At 43.0% G+C, this 17732-nt stretch overlaps 2 protein-coding genes across 2 annotated transcripts in view; both read left to right on the top strand.

Moving 5' to 3' along the window:
* LOC146003054 (ras-specific guanine nucleotide-releasing factor 1-like) overlaps positions 1-17732 on the top strand; it is a 501359-nt gene that overhangs the window by 95625 nt on the left and 388002 nt on the right. The window lies entirely within an intron of this gene.
* On the top strand, positions 1890-8306 carry LOC146002916 (uncharacterized). Its single transcript, XM_083141017.1, has 2 exons — positions 1890-1907; positions 4655-8306. Exon 2 carries the CDS (start codon positions 4727-4729, stop codon positions 8291-8293), a length of 3567 nt encoding a protein of 1188 aa, XP_082997143.1. The 5' UTR covers positions 1890-1907; positions 4655-4726; the 3' UTR covers positions 8294-8306.

Here is a 17732-nt window from a genome sequence, read left to right as displayed (position 1 = left end):
TTCCCGTCTTTCTCTGTTTATCTTTACTTACTCTATTTCTTGCTATTTTTGCTATTTCATTATCTTTATATATTTCTTTCTCTCTCTCGATCTCCTTATTTCTACCTTTATTGTACTCTCTCTCTCTCTTTTTCCTATTTTTTCTTTCCCTGCTTTTAATTGTCTTCCTTTTTTCTCCCTCTTTTTCAGTTTCTTTATTATACTCTGTTTTCTGCTTTACTCCACTTTCTCATTGTCTATCTCTCTTTGTCTTTGTATTTTTTTACTTCAATCTCTATTTTACTTCTCCTTCCAATATTTTTCTCCTTTTACTTCTTCGTCTATTTTCCTCCTCACTCTCTCTCTATCCTTAACCTGTGTGTGTGTGTGTGTGTTCCTATTCTTGTTAAGAATCTCATTTTCCCATGCAGATATATTTTAGTGCAAGAGGGTGGATGGATCGTGTTTCACGGTGGATGAAGCCCCTTCGCAACTCTAAGCTGGGTTTAATTTCGGAACGAGTAGATAGTAAATATGCCTTTGACAACAACTTTGATTTCTTGACCAAACGACCACAAAAACCTCAAAAACTCACTTTCTCTCCCCGTTTCGCGCCTTATTTATTACGCTGACGATGTTTCACGGCGCAGAAAAGCAGTGATGAGTGAAAGATGAGCTCTCATCCTCTCATCCTCTCATCTTCTCATCTTCTCATCTTCTCATCTTCTCATCTTCTCATCTTCTCATCTTCTCATCTTCTCATCTTCTCATCCTCTCATCTTATGCATCTTATCGTAATCTTCCAAGTCTCGTGGACACCAATGTTTGTATATCGTGACCTTTGTAAACCTCTCTCGGGAACGATGTGCCACACACGCGCGCGCGCGCCTCATTTATTACGCTGACGATGTTTCGCAACGAAGAAAACGGCACCAAAACATCAAAAATTCATTTTACTCATTTGGCGTTCGCCAAAACCTCAAAAGTCCCGGTTAAATGTTTGTATATCGTGACCTTTGTAAACCTCTCTCGGGAACGATGTGCCACACACACGCGCGCGCCTTATTAATTACGCTAGGACATTGACTATAGCACTTATTGTGTTTTAGTTTACTGCGTGTTTCGAGCTTCGAAGCAACAACTACAAATTCTCCTCCCTTTGGGGAGGACTATGCCCCGAGAAGCAAGATATCATTATTTCAAATGCTGGCCTGTTGCATGTTTCGAGTTTCCGAAACAACCCACCTGGCAGGCTATCAAATCATCCAACCTGCGTGGAAATTCTCCCCTCGCAACTCTATGCCCGAGAAGCGAGATATCATCATTTCTGAAATGCTGGCCTGTTGCGTGTTTCGAGCTTCAAAACGACCCACCTGGCAGACTATCAATCATCCAACCTGCGTGGAAATTCTCTTCTCGCAACTCTATACCCCCGGATATCATCATCCGGTCTATTGTGTGCCTCGAGCTTCGAAACGACTCGCCTGAAAGGCCATCAATTACCCGGCCTGCGTGGAAATTCTCTTCTCGCAACTCTATACCCCCGGATATCATCATCCGGTCTATTGTGTGCCTCGAGCTTCGAAACGACTCGCCTGAAAGGCCATCAATTACCCGGCCTGCGTGGAAATTCTCTTCTCGCAACTCTTTATACTCCGAGAAGCAGGATATCCTCATCCGGCCTATTGTGCGCTTCGAGCCTCGAAGCGATTGCAGGTCATCACCCCACCAAAGGAGGGGTGGTCCTGTGGGGTGGGGATTCCTATATAAACATAGCAGTTTTCTTCCTATCATAGTGAAACGTCAATCGTGGCAGTTCAGTATTTTTTTAATTTGTTTGTCTGGGAGTATACATACATACATATCATCGTGGAAGTTTTTTTTAGTGAGCTACAAGTTTTTTGAAGTCTCTCCATCTTTCTTGAAAGGTAAGTTTTTATTTTTTTCATGATATATTTATATTTTGTTTTGCGTCTGACACACACATATTCAAGAGGAGTCATAAAAAAAATTGACACACACACTTACATGTCGCATATTTTTTACCTCCTACAACAGTGCACACACACACACACACACACACACACACACACACACACTGTTCGCGTCTATAGAGGAGCCCAAGTTAAGAGTTCAGTATGGGCTGTTATGGGCTTTTACTTTTGAGATCCCCATCCCTATTCTGCCAGAAACAAAAGTTATTAACATGCGAAGAGAAAATAATAAATATGCAAAAAGGAGAGGAAATGTAAGGTTTTTGATGCTCTATACCTTCTATTACAATTCAGAATATTCAAAAAATGTGCTTTTTTTTTCTTATGTTAAGCGCGATTTGGGGAGTCAAAAATAACAGCTATTCGCCTGTTGCCACTTGCTGCAAACACGTGTTGGGAAGAGGGAAGGGGGTGGGGAATGGCTAGGCAAAAGTTCGTGAATAGGCTTCCGTCTTGGGGCCAGGTCAAGAAATTTATTATTTGTGTGTGGGCTTTCTTGTTTTGGGGAATTTTTCTCTGAAAACAGGCATATTGTATGCATTGGTGGATCTAGCGGGAATACCCCCGGTTCACTCGCTCTTCCCAAAGGATGACTAACTATTATAAAAAGTTAGATAGCATTATATTAAAAGAACATAAAATGATTGAGCAGTTCTTTTCCAGATAGTAAAGTTTGACGCAAATGCATAAATAGGGAATAGATTTATGAGATACCTAAGTAAATTTAATCCGGAACTTGTTGTTTGAAAGGCAATAATGTTAACTGATGGATACAAAGCGAGAGCATTTTAGATTGAATATTTCCAATGTCTCTCTTTCTTTCTATTATCATTGTTTACACAAATACAACAGAACTTCATCTATTTCACACCTCTAGTTTTTGATTAATTGAGTTTTAAATTTATTTTTCTGCACAGATATGTTAATTGGGACTGGACGGACTTACGGTTTTATGTGAGATACGAACCTTTAAATGCCTCCACAGGCTATGGAACTCTAATCCCTTAATTAAAATGCGACGACCGGGGTTTTTTGGTGTATGCCGGTATTATAATGAACACCGTTCCGTTTCAAATAAGACAGTGCACCGAAAAATGTGAAAGAGGCCTCCCCGATGGGGCAGTGGTAACGTTGTCGCCTTTATGTGCATAAAGGAAAGAAAAACACTGTGATAAAATAGAGAGCAAGACGTATAAAAAGTATATTCGGAAACAGTTATTTTCAAATCTTCCTCCACGGACCGTCATTATTGTGGACCAACAGCTGCAAGAATGAACAGCTTCCCACCAAGTCATGCATTCTTGTATGTTCCAGTCAAAGCAAACTATTGTAGGTGCCAGCACCCATGTTGTGACCCCACGCTTTTGATGGGCAATTGTTCTCCCATATTTAAATATAAGGGGAATTTGATGCTGAACGTGCTGCTATTACATTAAATTGCAAGTTTAATTTCATCTTAACATCGGAAATTATATCGGAACATCAGTGTTGTGAAACTAAGAATTTTAATAAGACGATCGTCAATAACAGAAAAGATATCGGATCTAAAAATAGCATTAAATTTGCACAGCACTTGTTTACGTCACTTTGAATTTTCACAATTTAAGTGTTTTATTCTTCTGAATCTGGTAAAGAATAATACATAATAATTCCACGCAACTGCACTTTTTTTTATAGCTAGTTGTTATTAATACCCGACTTATTTTTTATCGTGATATCATACTTTTCCTCATAGCTAGTAAATATAGTTCTCTATTTTATACATACACATTTATTGAGAAGAATAGTTATTACAAGAAATATGTTATATTCTGTTTCATATCTCGCAACCTCTAGGATTTTTCTTATTTACAGGAATTATAATCTTAAAAGGACGAAAATACGAGGGGGAAATGTCTGCTTCATACAAAGAAAACATATGTTAATATTAAGTTATAGGATAGGGCATAGTGTATAATAATAAATATTATGCGCTTATCCACTTAATACATTTTCTTTTTTGTAATTTAGGTAGTTTCCCCGATTCCTACTCTCGCCGTTGAATTGCACATACTCGCAAGTTGCAACAAGAGGAAACATAAAACCGTAGTGCAGAAATCTATTTTTTTTTTTAAATTATAGACCTATAGCAGCTAGGGACGACCAAAATAACGTCTAGTTTAGTGCTCTTTGTGCATAAATATACTATATTTAGCCCGTCTGAGCTACCCTGTCGTTGCGCTTTAATATATTAATTCTTAGGTTCAGGACAACGTAATTTTCAGAAATTTATGACTTGCTACATAATCCTAAAGCTTTGCTAAACAATTTTTGTTATCGATTTACACAAGAAGTTCTTACCTTCGTTGAAAATAACGTTTGAATAGCTATCCTATCGCACTCCAATGTAAAGCTTAGGGCAACCAGATGACGAATAAAATTATTTAGGGACAAACAGGGGTGGCGCCTCTAGAGGAAAAGTTTGGCAGTGAACAGCCCCGTTGACCACTAACTTTTGTTGTTGCGTGTACTACAGCAGACGCTCGATGTGCACTGGAGCTTTCTTCTACTGCACACCATGGGGCAACGCTGTTGCCATAAGCCCCATACTGAACTCTTAAGTTGGGCTCGCTAATAATATATATATGTGGAAGGAAAAAAAAATGTCTAGCATTTTTCAACTTTTTTTTCTTCTGTTTCAGTGTGCTTTCCCCTACCACCACCACCACAACCTACCCCCAAAAATTTCTCTGTATATAAATAACAGAGGAAAAATGGAATCGCAACCAGGTCCCTCCGGTCTTTGCGGAAAAGTGGCATGTCGTAACTGTAGAAAATTGATTTCTAAACCTAATATTGCTAGGCATTTGAAAAAATGTCGTCTACCGGAACATGATGTCGTAGTCCCCCCGTCAAAGAAATCTCGCACTGATGCACATGAAGGCGGCGGTGCTTTGAATAAAAGTGCACGCATCATGACGTATAAATCTGGAAGTGATGAAAAATGTGACTCGAGCACCTTCCTCGACAATGTGAAATCTCTGGTAGTCGATCAATTACGTAATTGCATCGTTAATGTTGCAGTTAAAATTCATCTCGTCTTGACCCTGCTGTATGAGAAAGTTGTCTCGTCCGAGTCAAGTACTTTCAGCTTTTACGTAGGGTGCGAAGGCTTACATGAGGGCAATCACGAGGATCTGGAGGAAATTGTGACACGGCTATTCGAGCACCTGGGACAAAAACAAGAAGAGTTTGAAGGTCGCGGAAGTGGATGGAGTCTTTGCGGACACAGCCACATGTTAGAGCTTCGAGTCTGTAATTTCAAACCGTTAGGCAGTGCTCAAAAAAAACAAACAAAAAAAAAACAAAATGCAGTGTTAAACATACAAAGTAATGATGCGAAGAGTTTCTTATGGTCTGTCATCGCCGCATTACACCCGGCTAATAATGTTAACCCCCAACGTCTGTCCAATTACAAACGATATGAGGGGGGATATGAGAATATGATGAGAGGAATTTCCTATCCTGTGCCCCTGAATAAGATCAATCAATTTTTAAAAAACTATAGAGAGGAAAAAAAAGAAGATCTCGATATTTCCGTGTTTGGGGTTGACGATTGCGACAACATTCGTGTGTTAAGACCTGCGAGAAGCCAGAATAATGTAATTCGACTCTTGCTTGTAGATGGCCGTTACAGTTTGATACGGAATTTTTCTCGATTAGTAGGAAGACAGATCAGCAAGGATCACGATAAGATCGACATTTGCGATCGATGTTTGGGAATTTTTCGCGTGGGAAAGAAGACGAAAGAACAGCACAAGTGTTTTGGCTCTGTGACTGCAGAACCCGAAGATGTCATGCCGGAACCCGGAACCAAGATGAAATTTCAGAAACACCAGGCTCTTCTCCACCATCCCGCTGTCCTTTATGCCGACTTTGAAAGCTTCCAAGTTCCCATGACGTTTTGCAACCCTGATCCCTCTACCTCAAGCACAATCCAAATTTTTCACCACGAGCCTTGCAGTTTCTCCATCTACGGAGAAAAATTGAATGATGTCATCTTGTATTGCGGACCCGATGCGGCAAAACATTTTGTTAAGAAGATAGCGGAATGCGCGAGAGAACTTGCACCCAGCCTGAAAGGCTCTTATGTTTCTCCACCTGCTCTCACGACGGAACAACAGCGGAGACATGACATGGCGACAAGATGCGCGGAGTGTGACCAAGCTTTCACCCCCGAAAATCACAAGGTCGTACACCATGATCATCAGAATGGATTATTCCTGAGCACGATCTGTAATTCGTGCAATCGTAAGATTAAGGAGTCGCATTTTGTTGTCGTGTTTCTGCACTACACCGAGAAGTACGATACGCATCTCTTCGTCAAAGAACTCTACAACATAACTTCTCGAATCAGCATCATCCCGAGAACGAGCGAGAAGTACATCGCCGTGAGAGTGTGGATCCCTCTCGAAGAAGGAAGAAGTGTGGAAGTTAGAATCCTGGATTCGTACAATTTCCTGTCCTCCAGCCTGGCCACCCTTGCAGCTCAACTCGGCGACGAAGATCTTGTGGCCACCAAGCAAATATGTTTTTCGGGAGGAGATGAGAATTTGAATCTGTTGCGTCGCAAGGGCGTCTACCCCTACGAGTACGTCAATGATTTTGACAAATTTGACGAGACGGAACTTCCACCCCGGGAGGCATTTTATTCCCATCTCACGGAGGACGTCTGTTCCGAAGAGGACTACGAACACGCCCGTAGTGTGTGGACGGCCTTCAATTGCCAAACTTTTCGTGATTATCACGACCTGTATTTGAAATTGGACGTGACTCTCCTCATGGATATTTTCGAGTCGTTTCGCAAGAGATGCATCTCGATCTACAAGTTGGATCCTGCGTATTTCTTCACGACGCCGGGATTGACTTGGGAATCGATGATGAAATACACCAACATGGAACTGGGACTCATCGTAGAGAAGGAACAGTATGCCTTCATGGAGAGTGCGATACGCGGTGGCATCGTCCAATGTCCCCGAAGGCATGCACAGGCAAACAATCCCCATACGCCTGGTTACGATGCATCGAAGTCCAACACTTACATCGTCTACTGGGATGTCAACAACCTGTATGGCCACTCCATGTCCCAGTGTCTTCCCATCGGCGACTACGCGTGGATGACCGAAGAGGAACTCTCCTCTGAGGATTTTCTTCTCAACTGGAGCGAAGATAGCGAATGGGGCTGTTTCTTGGAAGTGGATCTCGATTATCCCGAAACACTTCACGAGAAACATCACGGATTCGCCCTGGCCCCCACCAAAGAGAAGCCACCTGGAGGATCATCGGAGCCAAAACTCATACTAAGCGTGGAGAACAAGAGGAATTACGTTGTGCACTACCGTCTCCTTCAATTCTACGTGCGTCACGGCTTGCAGCTGAAGAAAATACACAGAGGATTGAAATTTAGGCAGAGCAGGTGGCTGGAACCCTACATAGCCGAGAACACGCGACGCAGAGCGCAATCGACATCGCCTGCAGACAAGGATCTGTACAAACTGTTCAACAACGCCATCTACGGCAAGACGATGGAGAACGTGCGCAATTACATCGACGCAACGTTGGTCACGGACGAAAAGAAATTCGAAAAGATTGTCGCGTCCCCCTACTTCAAAAACTTCACCATTTTCGACGAGAATCTGGTATTCGTCGAGAAGAACAAGAAGCAAGTGAAGCTCAACAAGCCGATTGCCATAGGTGCCACCGTCCTTGAACTATCAAAATTGCACATGTACCAATCGTACTACGACCAGTTTCAACTCTTTTACGGAGATAACATCCAAATATGTTACATTGACACGGATAGCTTCATTTTTCTAATCCAAACACCAAGCCTCGAACATGATCTGACTAAGATGAAGCATCTTTTTGATTTTAGTAACTTACCATCAGGCCATCACTTGCATTCGACGGAAAATAAAATGACCATAGGAAAGTTCAAAGACGAAGCGGCTGGTAATTACATCAGCGAATTTGCGGGGCTTCGTGCCAAAATGTACTGCGTTAAGATTGCAGATAAGAAAGAGATCAAGAAAGCGAAAGGGGTAGGAAGAACAAGTACTGCTAAATTCAACATGAAAGACTACAAAGAATGCCTCTTTCATGGTGAAAAAAAACTCAGCACAGATCATCGCATTGCGAATACTTTACACGAACTGTACACGACGCGCGTAACCAAGGTCGCATTGGATGGCAGAGACAACAAGTTACGTGTTCTCGATTGTCAAATCCACACGAGAGAGTGGGGCCACTGCAATGGAAGCGATAAATGTGACGTGTGTTAACTGTAACCCCATAGCCATGAAGTCCGCTGTGTGTTTTTTGCCATTCTTCAAAAACAGACGGAGGAAAAGAGGGGCCCTTGGGCGATGAAAAGTTGCAAGTTGTAATTATGTCGTTAAGGCTCGCTCTAAACACGAGGCTCATTAAATTCAACTCTTACTTTTTTTTCTTCTTCATAATTACATGTTCTCGAGCCATTTGAATTGCATCGCCGCAGATAAAATCTTCTCTTCTCTTCTCTTTATTCGATCTATGAAAGGGGCACAGCATGTAGAAATTTAATTTAAATAACAGGAACAATGAATCTTTTCGGTTTTCGCAAACAGACCATTATGGAAACTGCACCAATAAATTCCAATAACCTCTTACCTTCCGTGTTAACTAAACTCAATGGTCTACTCATCGTTCACCTTAACAGCATTTGGACAAAACTGGATGACGATGTGGGCAAGATGTTTTACGTTTTTAATAACAATTTACATTTTTACAAAATTCCGATCGATGGAAAACTTCAAATCACCGTGAATCCGGAAAACGTAGGCGAAATCAAAATATCTACCGGCAAGAACATTTTTCGAATCAAGCACGAGAAGATGCTTTCTAACATTACGTACGATGTTTCTGCAGGAGATTGTTTATACGTGGAACTCCTAGGAGATTACGACAAACTTATTCCTCTCTTCGTAGAATTACGAATCGTCTATCCTATTATAAATAACCGTTAACCAAAAATGCCTAACGACATTTTCGGCAACACCAAGCGTGTAGACCATGCAGAAGAGATTCTCATGTTGGACGTCCGAATTAAAAAGTTGAGGAGCGATTTGATTGCTTTGCAGGAGACCTTAAACAAAAGTTTAGAGTCGGAGATCGCTACGCTCCAAACGCAATGTCTCGACCCCATTCTGAAAATCGATTCCGAACTGAAAACGCTCATAAAAAATTATGTCGACGTACCTTCTTACGACAACGTTCAAAATATACAGTTGAGCGTGGATAAGCTTCAAAATGATTTGCTCAAATTACAGCAATTTCAATCGAAAAATGAAGATTTGGAAAAATTGAAACTCGAAATCGAAGAACGAACTTCAGCAATAGAAAAGAATTTCTCTGAACTTCAAACCGTCGTGAAGGATATTGATGTAGAACGCTTGCATGTTGTTGTTTCCAAATTACAAGAAGAATTCGCCGGCACGTTGGAAGAAATTAAATCCAAGTTACAGACTTTGGAAGATACCATGACGAACCTACCATCGTCAGACGAACTGCAGGTCATCAGCAAAAGCGTCGCGAACATAAAAATTCAATTGGAGGCTTATCAAGATTTCGAACACATTCAAACCACCATCGCTACGCTTCAGGCGTCTCTGGAGTTGATCAACGAAGAAATTAAAAATATTCACGCTGAAGCCAGTGCGTTGACGAGCATTCAGGACACATTGAGCACGGTTCAGCAAAAGATCGAATATTTAGAAAATTTGAACGTCGAAACGAATCTTGCTCATTTTCATCACGTACTGGACAACATACAGGCTGACTTGGAATCGTTACGGACGAGCGTACCTTCGAGCGAAGATTTGGAAAAATTGAAAACGGCGGTGACGGCACTATCCGATTCGAGCGACATCAAAAGTTCGTTGAGCGATCTCGAGAGTAGGGTGTCCAATCTCCCCACCTCCAAAGAATTGCACGCTTTGAAAAGAAACATATCACGTATGCTGAAACGACTAGAAACGGAAACGGCGAACGTGGAACAGATTCGAGACGAACTTGCTTCGCTGGTGTCGACGCTGCCCACTTCGCAGAGCGTCGCCGACCTTCACACGCAGTTTACAGAGATGCGAAGCATCGTGAACGATCTTACCGAGAAGAGTTCGAAATTGAATCAAGTCGAGAACCTTCAGAGTATCGTCGTCAACATCAGAGATCAAGTTGGAGTGCTGGAATCCACGCAGGAATCGACGCTGGCCTCTTTCGGTGCCAAGCTGCAAGAACTCAACGAAAACTTCAAGCAGTTGAACGTAGAAGTGAAAATCAAACCGTCATTTTCTACAGTAACGGATACCATAGTCGAATATTTGTTGCCCGTACAAAATACACTGGGACAGCTTCACAGCAACCTCGTTAGCGTCGATACTAAATTCGCCAAACTGCATTCTCTGCAAGCCATCGAAATCAACAGCGTACCCAATCAGCAGAGAATCTCCACGTTCGTCGAAGGTAACAAACTGTACATGTTGCATCCTTATCATCCGTACTACAAGTTTCTCCTCGATGGCACGATTCAGATAAATGAATTTTCGTACTGGTCTCACGGTAGAAAAGCTAGCGTTCCCACCATGACCCTAATATCGAATCGTGGTGTCCAGAAAGCAGGAAACATTCCTCTGGCACGTTGGAACGAAACGCGCAACATATATGAAATACACGAAGACGAAGATCTCACCGTTTTTGACGTGAGTGCCGGCGATAAGCTGATCATTCAAAACACGAGCGAGGTGCCACCTTCTTTGAATCCCATCACGCTGGTGCTTCTCTTCAAACGTAATCTCTAAAAATGTCTAGGCAAGCCATCGTCGAAGAATTGCATAAACCTGCACGCCGCAACTACGAACGTTTGGCGGTGGTAACCAAGGGAATCGACGACCTCTGGCAAGGTGACCTCGTGGAGATGAGTAGCGGCAATTTGAAAAACATACATAAATTGAACAAGGGCAACAAGTACCTTCTCACCGTCATAGACACGTTTTCGAAATTCGCATGGGCTCTACCTTTGAAGGCCAAAACGGGGACGTGCGTCACGGAAGCATTCAAAACAATTTTTTGCGAAAGCGGCAGACGACCACGGTTTTTGCAAACGGACAATGGTAAAGAATTTTACAACGCCGTATTCCAAAAGTTTATTCAAAAACATGGCATTCGACATTATTCGACCTTCAGCCACATCAAAGCCAGCATCGTGGAAAGATTTAATCGAACCTTGAAAACACACATGTGGAAACGATTCACGCTTCGAGGAAATTACAAATGGGTCGACATACTGCCGGAACTCGTCGACACTTATAATGATAGGGTACACAGAACGATAGGCATGAAGCCAGCGGACGTTACGAAATCCGACGAGCAGCGTTTAATTTCTACAGTTTATTGTCCAAAGTACACTCCCGCGACTACCAAGAAATCAAAATTCAAAATTGGAGACCAGGTGAGGATCAGCAAATTCAAACGCACCTTCGAGAAGGGATTCACAAAAAATTGGAGTACGGAACTTTTTACGGTGGTTCGAGTTTTACCCGGAAACCGGCACACGTATATAATAAAAGATAACAGCGCCGAGATTTTGAAAGGAAGATTTTACGAAGAGGAACTCTCTAAAACGAAACACCCCGACACGTACCTCATCGAGAAAGTATTGCGTAGGAAAGGTGACAAACTATTGGTGAAATGGCTGGGGCTTCCGGAAAAAAATTGGATCGACGCGAACGAAGTGATTCTATGAGTACGTGGAACGTGGTGAAGCGTCTACCGGATTTAGAAAGTCAAAAGAAGAAAAGAAACGGCGAGTTGCTCCCCGACAGCATCCGCTGTCTCATCGTAGGCCCTTCGGGGTGTGGGAAAACAACACTGCTCGTGGACAATTTTCTCCTCGCACCGAATTGGTTAGATTGGAAGAACAGGCACCTGTACGTGTTCTCGAAAAGTTTGGAGCAATCCAAATACCAGCAACTGATAAAACTGTACGATGGTCTGGACATTGCAACGTTCTCTTCGGAAATAAAACCACTCGACGATTGTCGCGAAAATTCAGTTGTTGTGTTCGACGACGTCATCCTGGAAAATCAAAATGAAATTCGCAACTTTTTCACGCAGGGTCGTCACAAAGGAATGGATTGCTTCTTCCTAGCTCAAACGTTTTCCAAAATTCCAAAACAGTTAGTACGTGACAACGCTAATTTCATATGTTTGTTTCGTCAAGATCACACCAACCTCAAGCACGCGTACGATGACTACGTAGGCGGAGACATGAACTACAATCAATTTTCGGAACGCTGCTGCTCCCACTGTTGGAACAGTGACGATTTCGGATTCGCGACGATCGACATGACGAGGAAACCCAACGACGGAAAATACAGAAACAAAATCAACGACTTTCTAAACGTTGCAACGTTGTGAGAAACAACGTGTATAAATAACGTTATGGCGAAACGAAAAATCGAAGACGAAAATCTCAAGTTGCGAAACTACCTCGCGAAACGCTTCAAAGGTTGGAAATCCGAGAATCGCGGATTCTACGAAGAGAAGAAACGTCAAGATCAACCTGTGATCGATGCCATCAGCGATCTAGGTAAAGAAATTAAAGGCGTCACAGAACAAAATAAAAATTTGATCAACGAACTTGTACCACTTGCAGCTAAAAGTTACACCGTACCCACGCCTATTTCGAGCATTCCTTCGACGCCGTTCGAACTGAAGAACGTACCGCCAGGACGTCGAGCCATAAGCAGCACGTCGTCGTCTTTGGATAAGATCGAGTTGGGACCTTTGGCACGAGACTACCTGAGCACGGGCAAGTTCGACAAGGATGAAGTGTTCGGATTGTATCCCACCATGGAAACCAACGAAGGCGGCGGTGTCGTGTGGAAGATTGGAAAATCGAAGGTTACTTTTGAAGGCAACGACATTAAAGTTAATTTAGGCGATAAGAATAGCTGGAACAGGTATCCGGGTACGGTGGGACTGTGGGAACTCGTTGCCAAAAAGCAGCCGAAGGATTACACCGACGAAGATTACCAGAGTTACAAGGAAATTCTGATCATGACGGATGCCTTGTACCAAAACAACGACGCTACGCAGAATAGGGTGAAATCGAGCAGCGGCGAGAAGTACAGGAATCTCATCAAGCCGATATGGAACCAGGTGAAAACAGGCAGTGGCGTCAAACTCTACAACACCCTGCCCAAAGAGTTTGTGTGGGTGGACGACGTGCGCAAGCTCATAGACAGGTTGTTGGTTATTGCAGGAGAGGAGAATGCAGGCAATCGTAATTTCTACAACGAGAAGGTAGGAATTGTGGACATGATCAGCACAAAACTTTCCAACTTCATCGTGAACGACGACAAGGGCATAGGTTACCTCATTAAAATTATCAACACGCTGCCTCCGAGATTCTGGAACGTTGCCGAGGGTCGAGGTCTCGTGAACGACATCATCAACAAGTTACCTTTCGAGATGCATTTACCCGGCTACCAGTACTGCGGACCAGGTACCAAACTCGAGAAAAGATTGAAGAGAGGGGACAGGGGTGTGAATCCGTTGGACGCCGCATGCAAAGATCACGACATCGCCTACAACACCACTCGCACCGATCTGGATGCACGTCACGAAGCAGACAGAAAGTTAGAGCACGCAGCTTTCGAAAGATTCGTTAGCAGAGACGCTTCGCTGGGAGAAAGAGTTGCAGCACTAGGCACCACCATAGCCATGAACACGAAACAAAAACTTGGGTGGGGTATATAAATAACATACAGTAAAAAAAAACATCATGTCTGGTATAACCGATTTGCCGCACGAAGTGCTATGTCAAATATTCCAACAGGCAGTAAACAGAGATGTTAATAAACTTTTAATCATAGCAAGATCAACGCCGGAATTTCGCACCCCTTGTGAAATGGTTGTCAAGGATTATCTTCGGGAAATTAGCGGCATGAGGTGCGGCGATCTCGACACTCTTTTTTCGGTCGCAGGGGAAAAATTAAACAATAGGTTAGATGAATTGCACGAGGCGAGGCAGGGGAGAAGACGATTCTCAGATGATTGGTATAAGTCGAAACAAGAGACGGAAGATATCATCACGCACATCATCGCGTTTTCCGAAGCACAAATTTTCTTCCTCTAACACAGACAAAAAAAATCTTCGATACAAAAATCTCGTGAAAAAAAAAATATATAAAATAACACACATCGTGAAAAAAAAAATATTAGGTGTATATATAAATAACACACATTGTGAAAAAAATTAAATTTCTCTAACACTGAAAATTTCTCTTCAATATGACGACTGAAAAAATGAGTGACCTCCAAGCATTAAAACAAATGCTAAATTTGTCAGTAGAGTATGTAAAAATTCAGGAATTGGAAGTCGATAAACCTTACACGATAACTTCCGGTTCAATTGTTTCTACCCAGTATGGTCCCAGGGTGCGTCTGTTGCTCAACGCACAATACAGTCTATTTTTACCGGATAGATACGCTAACATGTTATCCGACGAGAAGCTATCTATTTTAATCGAGAACAAAACTCAAATCGTGTACAAGGGTACAAAGGAACTTCTTGGTAAGAAAACAAAGCACGTAATAGAATTTGTGTAACGGCTCTACGCGAAGTATATCCTTGAAAAAAATACACGGAAAAAAAAATCTCAGAACATTTATATATAAATAACATACCGAAAAAAAATTATACAAAACAAAAAAAATCTCAGAACATATATATAAATAACATACCGCGAAAATAACATATAGAGCATCATCATGAAGCCCAAGGGTGTCGTGTACCAGATACCATACTCCAATCTGAAAAATCTAGGTGCCCTCGATGGGTTACTCACCAAGAAACAACGCGAGAAGAAACGTTCTTGCTTGACGAAAGGACACGGAATGAAATTACTTCTCAGCACACCTCAATTGAGACGCTTGCAGCGTTCGCGAAAACAGCAAAAGATCGGAGGTTTCATATTTAGCATCCCAGCCATCCTGGCAGCATTGGGGGCCGTTGGAAGTTTGGCCGGCGGTAGCGCCGCCATCGCGAAAACCGTCATCGACTCGAAGAAGAACAAGGCAGAATTGGAAGAACAGAAACGTCATAATCTGGCTATGGAAAAAAAGGGGAAAGGTATAACCAAAAAACAAAAAAGCAACCTCGATGCTTTGAAGAAATATAAAAAAAAGAAGAAGCCCTGTCCAACTTCGATATTGAATCTCTGATCGAACCGTTGGGAATAAGAAACTTCAGGGGTGTTTTCATGTCCGATTCTCTACCCTCTGCTGTGAAGAAAAAAGAGTATGGCGTGGTCAACCTGGATAGTTACAAAAATCCTGGTACACATTGGATATGCTACCTTAAAATTGACGATAACAATGCATTTGTTTTCGATTCGTTTGGTGGCACACCACCTGCCAGGTTGGTGAAGTATCTCAGTGTTGCCAACCTCTACTACAATGACAAACGCATCCAGGGTTTCACCGATGTTAACTGCGGCCACCTATGCCTTTTCGTTCTCGCATACATGTCTAAAATAAATAACCCCTCAGTGGAGCATTTTCAGAAAGCATTGTGGAACCTCAAACACAATGGGCGTGTTCCATCTCACGAGCGAATCTTCGATCTTGAAACTCACGCTGCACGACGACATCGTCTATCCTAAATCCGTGGCTCTGCGTGCATTCTACAGCATGTACCTCATACCTAACGTCACGCAGCACAACAACAAAATTAGCGTCGGAAGCGAACACATCGTCGTCACGCCAGGCCAATACAATCTTTCCACTTTGCAAGCTCAATTACCCAAAGGCACGTACCTTTCTCAAAATTCGGTCACGCACAGAGTGGAAATCCTATCGGCAACGGAAACCATAAACCTGGGTACCATGGGAGAACTTTTAGGTTTCGAGAACAACACCAAACTTGAAGCTGGCATCAAACACACGGCAACCAACATTCCTAAATTTCTAGCCATAGAAACTCTAAACGTTCACTGCAACGTGGCGGAAGGCATGATCACGAAATCCTCGGACGGATTGTTAGGAAGTCACAAGCAGACAGGAATCATAGCCACGTTCAAACCCAGTTCCGAATTCATGGAACCGATCATCTACACACCCTCTTCGCCGATCTATTTTCCAGTATGCCGCAACCGCATAGACGACATAGAGTTGGTGGTGACGAACGAGAAAGGAGACGTGGTGGATTTCGCAGGTGCAACGACCACTGCCATCGTGGAGATCAACGTATAATAAATAACACACATAGTAAAAAATGGAGCAAATCGAAAGTTACGAATTGCAATCTTTTCCTCCCAACCGTCGCACGTTCGCCAATTTGAACGAAGCGAACAGAGAGATCGAATACGACGTGGACGTAGGGGATGGGTTCGTTCATCCTCACAGAGCGGACCTCTACCTTCAATTTGACGTGGTGAAGAAGGAAAGCGGAGACGCGTTTCCGCCCAATGCAAATTTGATACTCGTTGACAACTTCGTGCCTTACCTGTTCTCGCAGGTGGAGGTGAGGAAACACAACACCGTCATAGACAGAATAGACTATCCAGGCATCACGTCGACGGCAGTGGGAACATTGAAATTATCCAAAACAGACGCAGCATACTACCAGGCGGGAGGATTCGAAGCAGGGACCAAAATATCGACGACAAGTCACACGGCGCTCTTTCCCATGCGTCTGCTGCCGGGATTCTTCTCGGACTACAAGGAGATCATGTGGAAGGGGGGATTGCGCGTCACTTTTCGAAGAGCAGCCAACGACAACAACGCACTGATGCGATACACCAACTTGAATGCCGACGGCACGCCGATAGCCAACACATTACCCGAAGCAGCCAAGTGCGTCATCCGGAGCATGGAATTGAGAATGCCGATCGTAGAATACGAAACAAACTACGCCCTCAAGTACAAAGCAGAGATCTTGAAAAGTCCGCAGGTACCGATTCACTTTCACGGTTACCAGTGTGTGCAGAAGATGGCGTCGGGAAGTCACATGGAATTCGACGTGACGACACAGTTCAACAACATACAGTTCGACATGCCAGATTTCGTCGTAGTGCTCTTTCAGACCAGGCGTGATAACAACCAGGAAAAAGATTCCAGCAAGTTCGACGACTGCAAGATCAAGAACGTTTATCTGAAAAATGGACGCAATGAAGTGTTCCCGCGCGAAAATTACAACCTCGACATGACCAAAGACGATTACCTGAAACTTTACGAAGCTTACACCTCTTTCAAACGCGTGACCGAGGGAAGCATGGACATGTACTACACCCCCAGCGAATTCAAAACCCGCAGACCCATGTTCGTCATCAATACCACGAAGAGGAAGCAGGTGGTGGTCAACGATCGAACCAACATCAAGGTCGTCTGCGAGTTCAACAGTCCGTTGCCCGAGGATACCGTATGCAGTGTCATCCTGGTCGCCGAGAAGTCCTTCGTCCACGACGTGAAGAACGAGAGGGTCACAGAGCAGTTTTAACAAGTTTTTAACCTCTTTTCTCGCACAATAAGAAATTTCTGTACTAGCACAATCAGTTTCAATAGCACAATACGAAAATTTCACTAGTTCAAAATCAGTTACAATATTAATTTCATCAGTTACAATATCTTTTTTCTCATCAGTTTTTGCACTATAGCACAAGACAATCAGAATTTTTGCAC

The sequence above is a fragment of the Lepisma saccharinum genome, chromosome 19 (genome assembly GCF_977018435.1).
Source record: "Lepisma saccharinum chromosome 19, izLepSacc3.1, whole genome shotgun sequence".
NCBI classification, from domain to species: Eukaryota; Metazoa; Arthropoda; class Insecta; order Zygentoma; family Lepismatidae; genus Lepisma; species Lepisma saccharinum.
The sequence above is the reverse complement of the archived record's forward strand: the minus strand, read 5'-3'. Positions and strand labels throughout refer to the sequence as shown.

Excerpts from the sequence above, each read along its gene's own strand:
- LOC146002916 (XM_083141017.1), top strand. The coding sequence starts at position 4,727 with ATGGAATCGCAACCAGGTCCCTCCGGTCTTTGCGGAAAAGTGGCATGT.